At 37.7% G+C, this 20344-nt stretch overlaps 1 protein-coding gene across 3 annotated transcripts in view; it reads left to right on the top strand.

Moving 5' to 3' along the window:
• The window catches only part of LOC121863273 (arginine/serine-rich protein PNISR-like), a 32179-nt gene extending 13241 nt beyond the window's left edge, over positions 1 to 18938 (top strand). For 2 of the 3 annotated variants that reach the window (XM_042361849.1, XM_042361847.1), the window contains exons 5-11: positions 187 to 411; positions 1255 to 1392; positions 4322 to 4594; positions 10418 to 10520; positions 11480 to 11536; positions 12807 to 13172; positions 17307 to 18938. In XM_042361849.1, the coding sequence (XP_042217783.1) occupies positions 187 to 411; positions 1255 to 1392; positions 4322 to 4594; positions 10418 to 10520; positions 11480 to 11536; positions 12807 to 13172; positions 17307 to 18205 (2061 nt within the window). In that variant the 3' untranslated portion in view covers positions 18206 to 18938. The remainder of the gene's footprint in view (positions 1 to 186; positions 412 to 1254; positions 1393 to 4321; positions 4595 to 10417; positions 10521 to 11479; positions 11537 to 12806; positions 13173 to 17306) is intronic. The other variant, XM_042361848.1, reaches the window with a different exon arrangement.
• Positions 18939 to 20344: the final 1406 nt, after the last annotated feature.

Raw genomic sequence — 20344 nt, 5'->3', positions numbered from 1 at the left:
AAATATAGTGTGGTGACCTTTGTCTGTACAAACGTCCTTACAAAAGGTACTGTTACTCTTCTCTTTTCTACAGTTTTTGTTGTGGTTTTATAGATTTCAGATAGTTTGTTAATGTGCTTGAATGGAATTGGTAATGATTGGGGAATTCTATTCATGTGCTTGAAGATAAAATTATTCTCTTTATAGGGTGAATATGGATGGCCTATGATGGGAGGTGATAATGCCCAAGGTGACTACATGGGGAGTGATGGAAGGGACAGACGAGGAAGGGAGTTTCAAGTTGGTACCATTGATCAGGATCGAGCAGCTGCTAAGGAGGCAGACTTCCAATTGGATGCTGCTCAGAGAAAAAAACTTCCTGCCTGGATCCGAGAAGGCCTCGAAAAAATGGAGAGGGAGAAGCAGAGGAAGGTCTGTGATGAGTAATAGCACTCATGTTTTGTGTGTGTCAGTTAGTGCAATAGTAGGTGAATCATAGAAGAGCTGAAGTGCAGAAGATAATTGGTGTATTGATAATTGTATGGAGATTGAGAGTTGTGTTAAAGGAGGTAATGATAGGAATGTATGAAGGAATAGCTTCACATAGATGTGAAGCAGTAGAAGTGATGTGTTTAGGAGCGATTGGTGGGATGAATAAGGTGTAGAGAATAAGAAATACAGATATTAGTGGATGTTCAAGAACTGGGCAGAGTCGAGCGTGGTTTGCCGAGTCTTGAGAGAATGGAAAATGCAAGATTGGCAAAAGAAGGTAGATGGTAAGAAGGGGGAAGCCCAGGGAAGAGATGGGAGGATTGGCTTAATGGCATAGACATCCAGGAAGCATTTGTATACAGGAGTGATAGAAGAGCATAGCATCAAATGGCTTACTATATGCATATGATATATAAAGTATATGTGTGGAAGTATGGATTGAAGGTGGAGCACCACAGGACTGACAGACTGCTGCAAGTGACCTACCACTCCCAAGGGATAAATATAAAGAATGAATGTACAGTACTGTAGTAATTAGAGTAAGTACCGTCATTGAGAGTATGAGGTAATTGTTTCAAGAATAATACTGTCCTGCTAATGTAGTTCTTAGTGTAAAGTGTTACCATAATGTTGAGATTTGTATTGAAGAAGTTACCTCAGAAATGTTCCATTGTACAAGACTTGTTTCTTCAACGGTTGACTAAGAAGTTGAAGATTCTGGTAAATGGATCTTCAATTTAGTTTTTTGTACATGAATCATGATGTACTCAACTGATATTACAGCTTGAGAAGGAGCGACAAATGTCAGAAAAGGAAGAAATGTTGAGACGGAAAAGAGAGGATGAGGCAAGAGCAAGACGTATCCTTGAGGAAGATCTTGCCAATGATGGCAAACCTCGCATACCAAGGAGAAGCAAATTTGTAAGTGTTACTTAATATTGTTTATTATAGACTGCTAGTTTGAAAGGAAAACTTCATTAAAAATTGAGGTCAGTTTGTATGATGAATGATTCTTAACCGGTGTGTGGAGTTTTGTAGAGATTTTTGGTTGTGGGTGAGCCTTCAGAGGTACTGATTCTGACCCCTTCACATACAGTAGACAAGTTCTGAGGAGTACAGTATTCAGGAACAGAAATTATAGTAATCTTTTCATTAAATTTCCATGTTATCATTCTACTGTACTATATATTTACTTAATAAGCCGACTGTACATTAGTATTTTGAATAGATTTCTTGTTCATGATGTGTGAGATAGAATAATGAAAACCAAATAAGGTTGTTAAGGTGTTGGATATTATCATTCAGTGCTAGGTAAGTTTATGATTGTCATATGAGCACTGTATATAACTGTAACCCCAAAACTTGACTATTTACTCCTGTCAATGCTAGGTGTTTAGCAACAGTATTTAAGAACTGGTGGTGTTGGCAGTATGATAGATTGACATTGCTGACATTTAATTAACTTTTATCTACAATATTACAACAGTAGATCAGATTAGTTGTAGCTGAACCGGAAAGTATTGAAGAATATACAGTACAGTAGGGTCGGGATATATTGTGACTTTATATAACGATTCTTTTTATATCGTGGCTACCAAAATTATCGACATTTTCCTATATATAGCGATAATTTTTTTTATTTCGTGAGGGAAATTGGGCAAGAAATATTTCAAATGTACCGCCATGGCAAACAAATACGTTCTTTGCCCACCATGGCTGCTCACTCATGCATTCACGCTCGTCCGCTCAGTCTTTCTGAGTGAGTGATGAGAAAGCTGCAGATTACGACTTATAAGGCGAGTGTAAATGGGTTGCTAGTAACGTGAAAAATGAAGTGAAGATAATGGAAAGCTTAATGGAAAAGATTTAATACTGTAACTTATATTTTAAGTGTCCGTGGAGACAATAATTTAGGCCTACCAGACTTGGGTAGGGGAGCTGGCAACATGTCCTCTCCAAGCTCACGGTAACGCTTTACAAGTTTCTACACAACACACAACCCCACACCAGTCTGAGCAGAAATATCTCTCCTAGTTCATGGTTTGCTTTGTACAAGGCAATCACTGCTGCAATGTCGTCCCTTGTAGTAACCCTCCTGGACATCTCTGATGGTCACTATGTCGGAGTAATGCACCGTAAACGAGGCAAAAAATGGCCACAGGGCGCGCAAACCCGCAGAGTTAATCTTCCCCTCACGATTGCCAGAGGCGCGCTAAGAGTAATCCGTGATGTGTGCTCAGTTGCCAAGTGTCACCATTTGCCAACCAACCAAGTGTACTAACATCTCGCATCCCGGGACAGCCTTCACAACATATGAACTTATTTACGACCTAACTTTCCGCGCAGACTGTAGGTGTGGGATTGTCAATTGAGGGTGGCAGTGTGGCGTCTGCTGCCGAGCCTGGTGTTCCCAGGATGGGGTCTAGGACAACTGGCCGCCGCCATCTGGCCGCAGCCCGACTGGCCGCCATATGGAACTTTTTGTTGACAAAATTGAAGAAAGTGTGATAAAAAAAAAGAGGATTAAAATTTCTTTATGAAGTACTTTATTGGAATAAAATAATAAAAGATACATATGCAAAAATCTATGAAAAGTTATGTTGTTAGTAAAATTATTGTTGGTAAAAAATAAGCATGCTAAAATGTCTTTATTGATTAAAAAAAAAACAAGATTCAACTGCAAAAATCTATGAAAAGTTCTGGGCAATTCCCCTAAGATATTCTACAAGATTTCGACTCAAATGTACTGACAATTGCTTTAATTCTTTCATCTGCTTGTCTGTATTTCTTCAACTTGACAGGTGGCTCTTGCCCTGCGATCAGCTGCTCGTAATATAGGTCTCTTCCACGTTGGACTGTTTTCAAACCATCAATAAATTTCCAAACAGTAGGATGTTGCATTCCAAGTTCATTTTGCAGTCTTCGATGAGCAGCTTTCGTATATTACATCTTCAGGACTGAATACAGAATACAAGAATCAGTTCTATTATCTAAGTTTCTCTTATTTTATTTTTTAGTACATAGTTTTACTGTTTTTTTGTATGTTGAATTCAGAATTGACTTGTTTTTAATCATTCGCGAATCAATCGTTCGCTGGTGGGGGTTTAAGAAGCTGCCTTGAGAGCGCAAAATTAGGCGTTTGCAGTTTACCCCCAGTCCGCGGCGGCCAGTCGGCCGCGGCGAGTTTCCCGCGGCCAGTTGGGCTGCGGCCAGATGGCGGCGGCCAGTTGTCCCATTCCCCCCAGGATGGTGCATCAGCTGCCGAGTCTAGTGTTCCTGAGTTTGGTGTTTATTGATATTGAAATAGCCTGTTAGTGTTCATTGGTGCTTTAGTTAGTAAGAAAATGAACTCGTTAAGTCAAGTTTAGTCACTCTTTTTGGCCTCCAGAACCTAACCCTATTTTCTCCGTTGATTGCATGTAATTATATATCGCGATTTAGTATACAGTATAGCGAACATCGTTGGACCCTATCTCGCGATATATCCCGACCCAACTGTACACTACTTAAGCAAAAATCACGTATGCTGTAAAATTCTCTTAAATGCATGAGGTGGGACCTGGTGGTATTAGCTGATGAGAGAGCATTTCATTGTTAAATTTTATGCAGGGTTTTATCTACTGTGTTGTGACAGATTAAACCAAACATGGCATCTTTGTTAAGTGGGTCCTTACTTATTAAGAAATTAATTGATGTTGGTGTCCAACTTACAATATTTAATTGAATGGAAGTCTGTTTTTGACTCATGAATTGGCTTGATATTAAAATATATTTGTTAATGAGTATAGTGAAGCTCTTCTGCAGTCTCATGTTACTAGGTGATGATTATATATATTGTCTTCTTTTACAGGACAGTGATAGCGATTTATCTGACCATAGTCGATCTGCAAGTCCTGAAGCAGGCACACAGGGATTGGGCATGGCACGGAAGCGTCGCTCGAGGTTTGAACCTCGGAATGGCAAGGGAGAAATTCAAGATGAGGACAGTACAAAAGATGATGAGGAGGAGGAAGAAGAGGAGGAGGAGGATGAAGGGGAGAAGGAAGAGGATGAAAAAAAACGTCCAAGAAGATTACCATCACCTGAACCAGTTAAAACAGAGGAGGAACGGATGCAGGATATGGTCAGTGGGATATTTGTTTACATCTTTTAAATTTACTTATTGTTCCATTAGGTTTTTGAACATTGTGCAGCATGGTAACACTTTTATTGGGAATTGACTGAGACAGCATATTATATCTTATGATTCATTTTATTAATATGGGAATAAAGATCTTTTGGGTATACTGTGTTAAATTATGTTGGCTATTAAAGTGTAATTACAGTATATGCTAAAATTATTTCCTGTGTAATGAGGATAGGATGTGGTGATTTATTTGAGGTTTTCATAATGGTGTGAGTATCTTAATTCAGGCGCTCCAGACCATAATCTGTTTAAGTGCCGAAATAAGAAAATGGAGGAAAATGCAGCTGAAGATTTTCAGTACAGTCAACCCTCACTTTACGCGGTTAATTCAACCCACAGGGTACCGTGGAAAGTGAGAAACACGTAAAGTGGACAACATAACATGGGATTAATTGAAATAGAGACCGGGCCGACCCCCAAACTCCACTTTTTGACGACACACAACTATGTTGTAGTAAAAATATTATCTTAACTTTATGATGGTATGCACACACAATTAATAATTAAGAGAAATATCAATAATATTAGGTTTTTTAACACTTACATTAGTAGAAAAGATGGCTGGGCACACGGGGATGGGCGGTTGGCTTGCAGGGCCTCTTTGTCAAACCCCTCAGAGTCCATATCCTCACTATAATTATCACTATCACTGACTTGGGCCGGCTGTGGTGGGTGGCGGGTGAAGAACTCGGTAATGTTTTGATGACTGGGCGACCTTGTGCGCACCATGCTCGCGCCACTTAAACAACATGGCGGATGGCGGGAGGTTTGGATCCAAAAATGGCGCGGCTCGCCAGCCGCTCTCCACGTAAAGGGGTACACGCACTGCGGAATGTGAGCATTCCTGTTTCGGCAGGGTACCGCGTAAACATGGAAGCCCGGAATGTGGGACCGCGTAAAGCGAGGGTTGACTGTATTAAAATTACAATCACATTTTCACCAATAAATATATCTGACTGATTTTTCTTGCACAATGTAGCTAAGGACATGTAGTTTTATGCAATACAGTACAGTAAAGCCTCGAATAACGACGGTAATGTGTCCTCCAATGTTGCAGTGTAAGGTGAATCATTGTATCGCGAATCATTAATTATCATGAAAATAAAGCAATAATAATGAGATGCATTCCTAAGTGTGCTCTTTTCATATCTTTTGTGTGGCTTTTTACCATCTTTTCCCCCCAAAACAATACAATTAATGAAAATTGCAGACTATATTCTTTAAATAGTGTTTCTGAATGCACCTTATACTATATAAATGAATAATATGGTCATACAAGAGATGGGACGCCATTATTTTCATTTGTATTTACAGCCGGGAGTCCGGGACGATAGTTCTACACGAGAAAATGTAGAAAATAAAGACCCTGGTTGTAGCTGTAGTGAAATTAATGAAAAAAAATGAATACAGGGTATATTTGTTTCAAGTAATGTTAATAAATGGAACAACAGAAGTAGCTAACCACGAATGGTAAAGAAAAAAAGTGAGATGGATTGGGAACGCCAACATATACGTGCGCATTTAAGGATACCGCGTCATTTATCTTTTTAAGAATATGTTAAAAAGATTCGTTATTGTTTATTATTGAATATGTATTTGATTGGATTAATCTTTATATGTGCGAAATGAACAATACAATTCATTAATAATACACAGAATATTAAAACACACACGAGGAGACAAGATGACATTGTTTTCGTGAGTGACAATAGTTCTACATGAGAAACTGAAGAAAATAAGACCCTGGTTGTAGCTGAGGTGAACTTATTGTAAAAAAATTGAATACCTGTATGTATGTTTTAAGTAATGTTATTTAATGTTAATAAATGGAACACTAGAAGTAGCTAACGACTAATGGTAAAGAAATAAAGCGAGATGATTGGGAACGCCAACGTATGAACAGTAAATGTGTAAATGAAAACATATCGTCATTTCTCTATATATGAATATGACAGCAACACCTATTTACTGTTCATATATGTTTTAAATAATATTTATGAATGTAAAACAAAAGTTATACTTACCAATGGTGGTAACGTCTGAAACATAAGGACAGCCAATGAATATTGTGAGTTTTTACTCAGATGATGCAGTCATCAGGTTCAACTCTGGCTGAAGCTGTAGCTTTCCATAAAGCTGTTGCTGAAACTGTTACTGAACCTGAAGCTGTTGAAGCTGCTTGTGATGCTGAATTTGATGGTGTAGCTGAAGTTGATGGTTTAGGCCTTCGAATAATAAAGCAGTCTAAAGAACCTTGCACAGCTGCTTTCTTTTCTCATTATACAGTTGTACCCCACTTAACGCGGTCAATTGAACCCAGAGGGTCCCGCGTTAAGTGAAATCCGCATTAAGTGAACAACAGAACATATGGGATTAATTCCAATAGAAACCGGCCCGACCCCCAAACTCCACTTTTTGAAGGCACATACCTATGTTGTAGTAAAAATAACATCTTAATTTTATGATGGTACATGCACACAATTAATACTTAAGAGAAATAGAGAAATACAGTTGCCAAGTTAATGTCCATTCAAATAATGGACTCAACTCCCTCCCCCTCTCACACTACACTGCCGGCTCTTCCCTCTCAGAGAAATTTTTGGGGGAAAACCACTAAATTTTAATAAATAATACCTCAAACTAAAGTTAGGATAATACAATTGACATTGCTGGATTCCTTGTAAGACCAGGAATATTTTGAATATAAATGTCATATATTTTGCACAAAAGATAACATAGTTACCTAGAGAAAATTTTTTATCTAAAATTTGTATGTTTAATGCAAAATATATGATGTTTATATTCAAAATGATCACCAAATTATAAGAATTCCAGCAATGTAAATTATATTCTGACCGGGTAATTTGTATGAATTTTATGAGCTAAAACAAATATCTTCAGTTAATAAAAAAAAAAATAATCTTCAGGACACTATCTGTCAATCAAAGTACCCCACCTTGCCTCCCCCCCTCTTCCAACCACGCTGTCAGTCCCAACCCTCCCCCCCACCCCCCACCAATCCTCCCTTCCAGAGTTTTTAACATTTAGTATTAAATAATACCTCAGATTAAAGTTAGGATAATATAATTGACATTGCTGGATTCCTTGTAAGACCAGGAATATTTTGAATATAAATGTCATATATTTTGCACAAAAGATAACATAGTTAATTTGAGAAAAATTTTTATCTAAAATTTGTATGTCTAATGCAAAATATATGATGTTTATATTCAAAATGATCATCAAATTATAAGAATTCCAGCAATGTAAATTATATTCAGACCGGGTAATTTGTATGAATTTTATGAGCTAAAACAAATATCTTCAGTTAATAAAAAAAAAAATAATTCTTCACTGGGTAACAGATGGTCGGTCGGTCCCTCCCTCCCCCCCACCCCCCACCAACCGTCCCAAGGAGATGTGTGGGATAACCACTAAATTTTAATAAATAATACCTCAAACTAAAGTTAGGATAATATAATTGACATTGCTGGATTCCTTGTAAGACCAGGAATATTTTGAATATAAATGTCATATATTTTGCACAAAAGATAACATAGTTACTCTGAGAAAATTTTTTATCTAAAATTTGTATGTCTAATGCAAAATATATGATGTTTATATTCAAAATGATTACCAAATTATAAGAATTCCAGCAATGTAAATTATATTCTGGCCGGGTAATTTGTATGAATTTTATGAGCTAAAACAGGCAGTCAGGCAGGGTGGCGGGTGGGGCAAATCTAAAAATAGCGTCTCGAGCCGGACACTTACCGCGTATTTGTGGAAAAAATCCGTGTTAAGTGAAAGTTTAGCTCTGGCGAGGCACCGCGTATATGATAAAACGCGTTAAGTGAAACCGCGTTAGGCGGGGTAATACTGTACATATTTATGAAGAGGTCATTTGTGTTTATTTAAAATTTAATGCTTTGTTCTGTTAATGGATCCACTTCAGAAAATGTTCATTGCTTGCTCTATATAATATCGACAGACCTCTCACCTTTTTCATATTTTAAAACATCTAGATTTTCGGCTAAGCTTCTACACTTTCTATTAGCTTTTGAAACAACACTACCATCACTTGCTCTCTTGCTTATGTTGAATAGGGATGGAAAAATGCTGTACAAAACTTGAGAGTTTTTCTCCTTTTCCTGTTCAGATGCGTGAAAACAAAGGGCCTGCCAGCTGCGATTGTTTATACTGGTGATGCTGGTGTCGCCACTAACAAGCCCGGCAGCCTCCGTGCGCAAGGCGTGTTTTTTTATAATATCGGGATTTAGTTATTTAAAAAAAAGTAATATATTTTTTATTTTGTCGTAAATACGAAGAAAATAATGGCGTAAATTGAATTGGCTCCTAAAATAACCAGGGTCTTAGATTTGAATCTTCGTTAGTTTAACCGTTGTTATCAGAGGTTTTACAGTACTGTATAGTATAATAAAAAATAGTATTTTTTTAAACAATTATAAGGGTATGGTTATAACAATATCAACTATAAAATATATACTTTTAGGTTTGCTGAGTAATGTAACTTTATTTAGAATGTATATTATTATTAAGCACATGAATAGTGAAGAAATGGATTTAATGATAAATTTAATAAAATCGATGTCCACCTGGTGTGATGTTTCCACAGCACCCTTGAGGTGGTCACAAATAGTCTTTTTATGTGGTTTCCCTGTGAGGCCCAACCAACATTAATATTCTTTATCTGAAGGTACGGGAAAACAGGAACTATTATGAAATTAATTGGACTGCTTAATCCATCAATTCATTCTCAACATCGTCCTCTTCATCAGTTTCTGTGTCAGTTGTTGGTGGATGTTGCAGTTGTTTTTGTGCATCGAGAATCAGACTAAAATAATCACTATACACAGTGCAGTGTATTCATTTTGTGCCTTTAAAGCCCTAATTTTCTCTGCACAATATTAACATCGTTGAGGATGAATGCCTCAATATTAAACTTAGCTTTCCTTGGCATCAATATAATTGGTGTCATGGTTGACTCATCATAGTCATTCCTACCATAATGTAATAGCCCTCTCTATAACAAAGCTTAAACACAAACTTATGGGTATTTTTGTATTGTTGATCACATGCTTTTCTCTGCACTATATACTTTTCCAGCTGATCAAAGTTCAGAAAGTCTTGCTGCCTCATTTTCACAATGTTATAGGTCTTATTAGTGGCAGTCTTTATGATGACACAAGGTGCATTGAAGCTATATGTTATAGGTGCCCATAACGACTAATGCATTTTTCTATTGCACCAAAGGCACGGGCACATGCCGTGTATGAATCACCTGGCATGAGTATACATGTTCAGTGTCTAGCACCTGTTTCATAAGCTTCTCATGCAGATAGTTAAGATTATGTTAATGTTCTTATTTTAGCCTGAACAGTTATTGCTAAACATTACAAGTTTTCCAGTCATCAATACTGTTTTCATTGTTTATCCATGCTCCTGTATGCAATATGCAATAGTCTTTTTAAGAGGACTGTCACTTACATGTACAGGTTCCCAATCAGCTCACAGACTTACCCAGGGGCAGAGGAGGGGTTAGGGAATACATTACAATACATAACTCGTTTCTATGATATATGGCTCTCAGCTGCTTATGATCTGGAGTACCTCATTTTACGTTGTTCTCGATGGAAGTATTTTGGTATGACCCATTAGATTCATGTACATGAGGTTTTATCAAAGTTCTTTGATTTTGTTTTATCTGATATCCTAAAGTTCTTTTAATTTATTTTGCAGATGTTGAAGCTGAGACGGTGGATGACAGAAATTCTATTAGATGTGACAACGGGTATGATGGAAGAAGTTTGTGGTGAGGTGCTCAATCGTGCCCGTATGAAAGGTATATCCGTACCCGAGCCAAGTTTATGGTTAGGAAAATGTTGCACAATTTATAAAATAAGCACCAGCATAGCTGTCAGTTTTTACTCGTTAAGTTTTGAGCTTCCCTTCGATTGAACATCTTTCATGGTTTTCTGGTAGATATCTATTGTTGAAAGCAATATTATTTCAATAGAAACTTGACAGTGTTTTCATCTCCTTGCCAACCAAGTTGGAGGAGATTTAATTTCTTTAATGTTCGTTCGTCTGTCACTTGTTGGTTAAGAATTTCGCCTAAGGTTTGTTTTTACTGATATGTCTAATACAGTACTATTGTTGATATATAGTTGAAACATTGTAGGTAAATGCATCTTGCTATATTCTACAAGTGCATGTACTTTGTTTAGTCAATTAAAGGGCATTATATTTATATTTACAGTAAAAGTGGGAAGCGAGGGGTTTCGTATCGTTTTGCGATACCCCTTGTTATTTATTTTATTTATTTTTTCAACCATTAGAAAAAAAATATTACCATGATTAATCCTTTAACTTCTTTAGACATTGTATAATGTGATATGTAAATTAATTGCTGAATTTTTTTATTAAGTTATTTTACTAAGTTACGATGAAAAGGAAATTAGGGAAGAGGTTTCAGTGAAAGGTCTACATTGCCATTTGTATCCAGATGCATAGTGGCTTAAGAACTATGTACTGAACTTCAAAGACAACTTTGTGATTGGTATCATCAGTATTCATCTACAAAGAAGTTGAGATAAGTTAAAGAAAACAAGTGAGTAAGATCCATTAAGACCACCCCTTGAGTTGTGGAATGGACATCAAGTAGTGAGTGTTGTGGAGGCCTCTTCCCTCTGAATAAACAGTCAATTCCCTTATAGAGGTGAGCTTGTCTCTGCTTAGTGTGGTAAGGCTGGTCTGCCGGGGTCTCCCGCAACACACTAAACTTCCTGTGTTTGTCTAAAGCTCCGGCAGTTCAGGTCAAGAAGAGCTCGGCCCTAGCCTCTTTGTCGGGCGGCATTGGTAAGTTGAAACCAACCTTTTCTGTTTTGTAACATTGTGGCTTTTAAGTCTAATTTATTTATTTACCCTTATACTTATTAAGGATTCCTTTGGTAATGCCTGTACACTGTGCTAAAATTTTGATTGATTGTGGTGTGGGTGTGGTATTTATTGGCTCATATTTATTGCCAGACTTCTGCTTTGAATTTATTTATGCTGTCTTCACCCAAGTAAATGTTAGTGTATGTGGTGTACTGTACTTCCTCCAAAAAAAAATTCAATTGTGCTGTTTTTGTACCTTATTAATTATTGCTTCCTGTGATTGTTGCTTTATAAGCTTTATCTAATATCTGGAAGAAGGCAGCATTTTTCTGTGAGCAGTGTAAATTGAAGCTTCAAGAGTCAGTGTTCTAAATGTCATTAGGTAAAATGAGTTGTGGGTACACAGGTTTCAGCTTCTCCTGTAGTTAGAGGATGGAGTAGACATAGCGCTCTTAGTCTCGGTTCTTCTTGAATCGTTCTTGAGGGATATCGCTTCATATCCTCTCAGAGCATTAGCTTATAAGCATCATGGTCAAAATTATGAATGATGCAATTACTAAGCAGCCTTGCTTCTAGTTTATTTATTTATTTACTTTTTGTACTGGTTGTTGAAGGGAATATTGTGTTAAACATGTGATAAGTAATCTAAGGCTATGGTACTGGCTTTTGTGGGTATGCTAGTAATGTGTAGCTCATAAGGCAATAATTATAATACACCAACTCAAAAATTGTCCTAAAGTGAAGAGACAATAGAAGAGGGAGATATAGGCAACACTAGAAAACTTGACCCAGCTGTATTTATTTATTTATTTTTTTGGTAAAGATAAAAGCTTATAGTAAGTGGAAGAAGTGTTTATAGTATTTAGAATGCTAGTTATCATTTCACATTTGGGCAACAAAAATGCAGTAGTAAAGTGAACAACACTAAAGTAAGTGTAGAGTGCAAGTTTGAAGGTGCATGTAGTGATAACTTTTTATTTTTCAAATTATGGAGAAAGTACATTCAGAAAGGCTCAAGTATCAAAGACTTATTATTTGATGTTTCTTTATTTCACAAGTGAAAATGGCTGATTGGAATTAAAAGTGTAGTTGATTTTTTACTTGTCATTTTGGAGAGAAATATAATTTAATAGGACTTTGGGGTAACCATGTTTAGCCATAAGGTAGGTAGGAGACTGAAAAGCTTAGGATAATGAATGAATGATGTTTATTTAATGTGGATACTGCTTAACAAGAAGTTGTATTGCAGGGCTTGGCATCTACAGTGACAGCGAGAGCGATGGCGAGGGTTCGGGTGGTGAAGGAGGCGGTGGTCGAGGTGACACTGACAGTGATGAGGAGCTACGGCAGACCATCAGGCGTAAACGAAGAGATTTTCAGGCCACAGAGAGGGACATACTGCAGCGTTTGCAAGCAGAAGAAATGGCAGAACGGAAAAGGAAATTTGGTGTTCATGAGTCTGGTTCTGAAGATGATGAAAAGGAGGCAGGGGAGGGAGAAGAGGAAAACAGAAATGAGAGAAGGGCTAGCAAGGATGGGGATGGGGACAGGCTTGGGGAACAACCACAGAATCACCAAGACTCTGAGGAAGATGTCAGTTCACCTCCAACTTCTGGTAAGTCACAAAGGGCAATTGTTTTAAAAATGAATCTTGTAATTGTTTTTTTTTTGTTGAGGGCTTATTGTGTACGTGGACCATTTGTATTATCATTATCATCAGTGTTTTATGGCCATTTTCCACACTTTTGTGGGTTATCCGTGATTAGCTGGAACACATCCCTGATGTATAGTGAGGACCCCTTGCACAGGTATTAAGAAGGAATGATTGGTTTACTGCAAATGAAAGGAGAATGGTGAATGAGTTTGCTGCTGTTTGTAGCCACTCTACATCAAGTAGGAAAAGGCTTAAGAGAGAAAAGAAGAAAAAGTACAGTACTTTCCCCCATGGTCTTCTGTGTATAACACATTTCCTTTTTGTAGATCCAGACATGCCAGAAACAATTTCTACAGCTCCAGAAAGCATTCACATGTGTCCTTTACTGCAAACTCTTGATCCATATGTCCTGTTCCTTTCTGAACTCAAGACTACTATTCCCTCAGTAAATTCTGTTTTTGCTATAGTTCTTTCATGATCAGCTTAACCATACAATTTCCTCTAGTATATTTAACACACAGATATATATATATATATATATATATATATATATATATATATATATATATATATATATATATATATATATATATATATATATATATATATATATATATATATATATATATAATGATTGCATCTTTCACTTTCATGCATCTACTCATATACTGAAGTTTTAATTTTTTTTTTTTTTTAGCTCATAAAATTCATACAAGTTACCCGGCCAGAATATAATTTACATTGCTGGAATTCTTACAATATGATGATCATTTTGAATATAAACATCATGGATTTTGCATTAGACATACAAATTATAGATCTAATGTAGTAATTTGGTTTACACAAAGCAAGTATTTTATCTTTTGTGCAAAATATATGAAGTTTACATTCAAAATATTCCCTGACCTGCAAGGAATTCAGAAATGTCAATTATATTATCCTAACTTTAGTCTGAGGTATTATTTATTACTAAATGTTAAAATCTAGTGTTTCACCCAATCATTTCTCAGAGAGGTAGGGGCCAGTGAGCTGTGGAAGGGATTTGAGTATTATTTGAATGGACATTAACCTGGCGACTGTATTTCTCTTAAATATTAAAGTGGCCCCTCCATTAACGAACTCAATCCGTTCCAGAAGGTCGTTCGTTAACCGAAACGTTCGTTAACCTAAACCATTGTTTCAATGGGTTTTTGGGTAATTGGTTCCAGCTCACCGAAAATTTCCTAACTTCAACAAAAATGGCGGAAAAATTTACTTACTTTGAGGTGTGTATGTAGAAGGCTCCTGGATGATGGTGATGATGTGCATTTGAAGTGGGAGGTGCAGGAGGAGAAAGGAGAAGAGAAGGAAGTGGGAGGTGGAGGAGAAGCATTTTACTGCTTCTTGGAAGGTGAGTCACCTTCCATGAAAATGTCAGGAACCTCTGGACTGACAGATTCTCCACCATGAACATCCTCTCTCCTTCTTGAAGTGGAAGGCTGAGGGCTAGCATCTTGTTCCCTCTGCCTCTTTCTGAAGAAAGTGTCAATTGTGGTCTGTGGGGCATCTGTCCTCCTCACCATTAACTTATGTTTAAAGAAGGAGACCACTGAGTCCTCAACATGACACAAAGTTAGTTCAGTTTTTTCCACTTCTGGGTGCTTTGAAGCCAGTTCCCTGAACTTCTCCCAGTGGTAAATCACATCTTTCAACTGTTTATCTGACATATGGTCATCACTTTCAATTTCCTCCTCACCACTGTCAGCCTCTACCCGTAACATCTCATCCAGTTCCTTCAAGTCATCAGGAGTAAGTTCCTCCTCATGAGACATCACAAGCTCTTCCACATCCTTCTCCTCCACTTCAAGGCCCAATGACTGACCAATGGACACAATCTCCTGGTCCAACTCTGTGTCATCCTCGAATCCCTCAAAATCATGGACTACTGATGGCCACAGTGCTTTCCATGAAGAATTGAGGGTTCTATTGGAGACTTCTTGCCGTGATGACACAATCAATTTTACAGCCTCCAGGACGTTGAATTGTGTCTTTTAGAACTGTTTCAGTGTTAGTTCAGGATCAGCGGAAGTTGCCTGATGACACCTCCTAAACATTTTCTTCATGTACAACTTCTTGAAGTTGCTGATTACATTCTGGTCCATTGGCTGTATGGTTGATGTAGTGTTGGGAGGCAAAAACAACACTTTCACAAAGTCAAATTGATACTCCAAATTTCTGGCAAGGTCAGGGTCATGACCAGGAGCATTATCCATGAGGAGAAGAGCCTTTAAAGGAAGTTTATTGGTGGCCTTACGGTTGGACTTCCAATAAACTCCAAGCTTTGTTCTTACCACTTTCTGTTGCTTGAACACCCTGGGGTTTTCAGAGTGGTAGACAAGCATAGGCTTCAGTCGGAAATCCCCTGAAGCATTGGCACCAACAGTAGAGTGAGACGGTCTTTCATGGGTTTATGCCCAGGTAAAGAGGCTTCATCTTTGGTGATGAATGTTCTTTTGGGCATCGTTTTCCAGAACAGCCCAGTTTCGTCCACATTGAACACTTGCTGTGGAAGATAGTTTTCTTCTTCCATCAGTTTTTTAAATTCCACTAAAAACTTTGCTGCCCCTTCTTTATCAGCACTAGCAGCTTCACCATGCCTAACAACACTTAAAATGTCACTTCTTTTCTTAAATTTTTTGAACCAGCCTTTGCTAGCCCGAAAATCTTCAAATTCTGTTCCTGAAGAACCAGGTTGATCTGCCTTTAAATGTTCATAAATCTCCCTGGCTCTTTCACAAATGAAATCACCAGAAACTGAATCACCTTTCATCTGTTTTTCCCTAATCCAGATGAGAAGTAACCTCTCAGTTTCTACGATTAGGAATCTACTTTTAAACACTCTTGTAGATTTGTCTCTCACGTTCACTTCCTTAAATTTGTCTTTTTGTGCAAGAATTGTCGACACAGTTGATGCCGACATGCCATATTCTTTGCATAGCGCATTTGATTTAATACCTTGTTCGTGTTTTTTTATTATTTCCTGCTTTATTTGGATTGAAATCGCTTTTCTTGATCTCTTAGGCCCCATGCTGGATTCAAACAATGGCAACACGTATTTTTCAAAGTTAAACTAGCTGTAAATAAAGAATATTTTCTTTAAAATAACACTGCACTGCACTATATATTGTCAATATGTAAAATAATTTTCAAAATGACCAATAATTTGCTTGGAAACACAGAAAAAAAGCATTTGGTTGAAGAGAGTCTCAAGCAAGATGTTACCTCCAGTGAAAACAGAGAGAGACTGACGCCTGTTTGCTGTGTTAAGAGGCTGGATGCCGCGCATTAAACTAGTCACTTTACCTTCAATTTTGTTCAGTAATTGTTAAAATGACTAAAAAATTGAATATTAAACTTTTAAAATTATTGAATAGTATAAACTTCTTGATATTTACTAAAATAGTAAGGAATTTAAATCCTAGAACCGATTAATGTATTGGCGGACTGATACTAAAGCTGGTTGCCCGGTCAGTGCAAGCGAAAACATGTTGAGGTCGGTTTGTAAGAAGTTCGTTAAGCGAAATTTTTTCCGTTAACCGAATTGAAGATCCTTATGGAAGGCAGTTCGTTAATCGAAATTACGTTAAACGAGGGGTCACTGTAATTGTGTGAGCATACCATTATAAAATTTAGATGTTATTTTTACTACAACATAGGTATTGTGTCTGAAAAAGTGGAGTTTGGGGGTCGGGCCAGTCTCTGTTGGAATTTATCCCATATGTTCTGTTGTTCACTTTCCGTGGTACCCTGTGGGTTCAATTGACCGCGTAAATCGGGGTACTACTGTATATATATATAAAATAAATAATTGTTTTAAGGGCAAACACATAAGGGAATATATATTTCTTCGTACACAAGTAAAAATGTACCCCCCCCCCCCCCTGGGTCAGCAAATGTTATTCGCGGAATTGGTGATTCAAGGCCATTTTGAGAACCAAACCCCCACGAATTTGGGGGGGGGCCCGGTATATATATATATATTTTACATGTTCTCTCCCAAACCCATAGTACCTCTTTTGTTTTCATATACTGTTATATTCAATATTTTCTCTACAGGTAATGTGAAATCTATGAAGTTTGTACCACCTCAAGATCCAGAAGTAGATTCCACACAGCCAGACAGTGGCACCCCAAGTGGGTCCATGAGAGGGGATAATGATACAGAACATAGTATAGACACTGAGGAAGACTCTAAGTCCTCCTTGAGTGATCACTCTCATTCTAGTGAAGGGAAAAAAAAAAAGAGAAGGAAATCAAAAAAAGAAAAGAAGAAAAAAGAGGGAAGGAAGAGGAGTAGGTCAGGCAGTAGGGAGAGGGAGGAGAGGAGAGAACACAAGAAGAAGAAGAAACGAAAAGAGGTTAGCCGTAGTAGAAGTAGAAGCCCTGAAGAGTACAGTAGGTATAAGAGTAGGAGCAGGAGTAGGGAGAGTTACAAGAGGAGGAGAGACATAAGCCGGAGCCCAAGTGAGGAAAGGAGCTCTCGTAGGCAGTACAGTCGAGATCGTTCGAAGTCAAAAGGTAGAGATAAGTCTCGGGGGAAAAATGGAACGAGGGATTGGTCAAGGGACAGATCTAGGGATAGGCGAAGAAGCAAGTCTCGTGGTAGAAAAATCAGTAAATCAAGGGATAGGAAACGCTATAGAGATAAGAGTAATGAGAGTCGATCTGGGTACCGTCATAGAAGTAGGTCTCGTGGGAGGGATCATAGGCGAAGTTATAGAGATGGAAGTGAGGAGAGTAGGTCAGGAAGAAGTAGTAGAAGGCGCTCTCACACATACAGTAGAAGCAGAAGTCGCAGCAGAGGCTATTCCCGCAAGAGAGATCGCTATCAATCCAGATCTCGATCCAGGTCAAGAACTCCTAAGAGGTCAAAGAAACGCCATCGCTCTCGGTCTAGAAGTTCCTCCTTGTCACTCCCGAAGAAGTCGAGAAGAAGATCCCGGTCGTCATCGTAGGCAAGTGAAGGTCCTATCGTGAGTGCTGTGGTAAGACCATAACAAGGTAAGTTGTTTGTGTTCTGTGAAGGTGTCTCTGTACGCTTAGTTTCAGGTCATCACCAGCTGTCGCCAACCCAGGGAAATTATTCTCCAGTGTATGAAGGGGAGATGATTAGTTTATTCGGAGAGAATGAATGCAGGCAGCTTCCATTTATTTGGTATGCATCCTAGTCATTTAAGTTGAGGACATTTGAGGAATGAGCATTCTTATGTGATAATTTTTCATTGAAGCATTACACTTATAAAGTATATCTTAATTCCATTGTGTTAAAGCTTGTCCCTCCAAAAGATAGGCTCTATATTTTTTATGGTTTGTTCTCTCTTTCAGCACCTGCCTTGCACTGCCCATCGTTTGAAGTTGCAACCCAATTTGTCATAATTAGACTCTAGTGTATCCAAAGACCGGTCAAACTTGTGTATAGTACCTTCTAATGCAAATAGCCATGTAATTTATTATGATCGTTTTTCAATACAAGTCTCTTATTCCAGGACAAAAAAAAATCATTGTATTCTCTTGTGAACATGAATTTGGAATATATGAGGAGAAAATTTTGTATTTACGAATTTATTCAGATATATCATTCTCATATGATCAATAACTCATGTTCAGGAGGTTGGTCTCCTTTTACTTTTCAGGTTCTGTGATTGAAAAGCTTGCTCATGTAGTTTAGAATAAATAAACTAAGACTTATTGTTTAGTATTTTGACTCCTGTATATCATGTTTGTCATTTACATTTTCAACAACAATCCTCCAAGTATACCAATATGCAAATGATGTAAGAAAATGCTGCATCATCACTTGATCTATGGCCCTCAAATTCATTCTCTACAAAGAATATGCAGTGTTACAAGAGGGGTGATGCGTGGAGCTTCAGCTTTAGAGAGTATTATCTTGTAGAATAACGGTAAACTGTTGGAAACTGCCACTGCCATTACAACAAAATATTAATCCCAACACAAGCAGTATAGCCATCTTTACTGTTTTGCCAGTGCCTAGAAACACATCTCAGGGTTGCCAATCATATCCCCAGCTTGTGCAGCTCTGTTGCAGTTTGTTATTGGAAAAGCTAAGGTTTATCTTAAGCTCATTAACCAGGCAACTCTGTTTTACTTGGTGTTTACTTGGGTTCAGTATCATTTGACAACTCCCTTAACAGCAGCCCAAGTTGGTGTGATAAATCATTTTGGTTAAACCAATCAACCTTCTTTTTCCAATTACACATATTCCAAAAAATGAAAACGGGTATAACTTATTCTATGGTGACAGGTCCACTTTGAACTCTTTATCTAACCAGTCAGTACACTGTGCCAAAGTTATATCTCTGCTATATTGAATTATTTCCTCTGTGGAAACTCTTAGGCCGTGTGAAATTTTGTTTACCTCTTGATTCAGTATTCAAGTGGGAGGCAATTCTTTTATCTTTGTTTGCTAGTTGGCTGTATGTAGACATTTTTCCCTTGCTTTTCAACATCATTTGCTGGGTTTCAGCAAGAATTGTGGATGACACCACTAACAGTGTGATTCTAGATAAAATGTTTGAGCATTGCTGGGATACTTTCAGTGGAAAGAATTTGGAAATTGATGTGATTCATTCTCTCCGTTCACATAACATGCACATCATTTATTTTACTTAGCAGAGGTGTTTGATATAGAATATTGAGGCTATATGCTTATCTTGGAACAGAGTTTCTTTGGGTTTGATAGTCTTGGGGGTTTCAGTACCTCAAATGAAAATTAGAGAACCAGGGTTTCCTTGAGTAAGTGTAATGTGATTCAGTGATTTGGTCAGGACCATTTTCTGTTATGCTGGTCATACTCTGGATGCTTTGTAGGGTCCACCTTGATCAACACATAAGCACGTAGAAGATGAATTTAAATGTTCTCTGCTTATTATAACAGTCCAAACTCTTTTGGGAATTTTCTAGAGGGTGAATAGTAAGTGTGGATCCTTGTCGGTGGATAACTCGAGTGAGGCTTTGAAATACTTGACCCTTTCAGGCTGAGAAGGTGAAATCATAATCCTTAAAGGATTGAACCATTGTTCTTAAATGGGTTAGTTTATTCCACAGTCCTCAAAGGGTCAAAACAATAATTT

The sequence above is a fragment of the Homarus americanus genome, unplaced genomic scaffold (genome assembly GCF_018991925.1).
Source record: "Homarus americanus isolate GMGI-L3 unplaced genomic scaffold, GMGI_Hamer_2.0 scaffold46197, whole genome shotgun sequence".
Classification (NCBI taxonomy): Eukaryota; Metazoa; Arthropoda; class Malacostraca; order Decapoda; family Nephropidae; genus Homarus; species Homarus americanus.
Note: the sequence above shows the minus strand (reverse complement) of the source record. Positions and strands in the feature narration are given on the sequence as shown.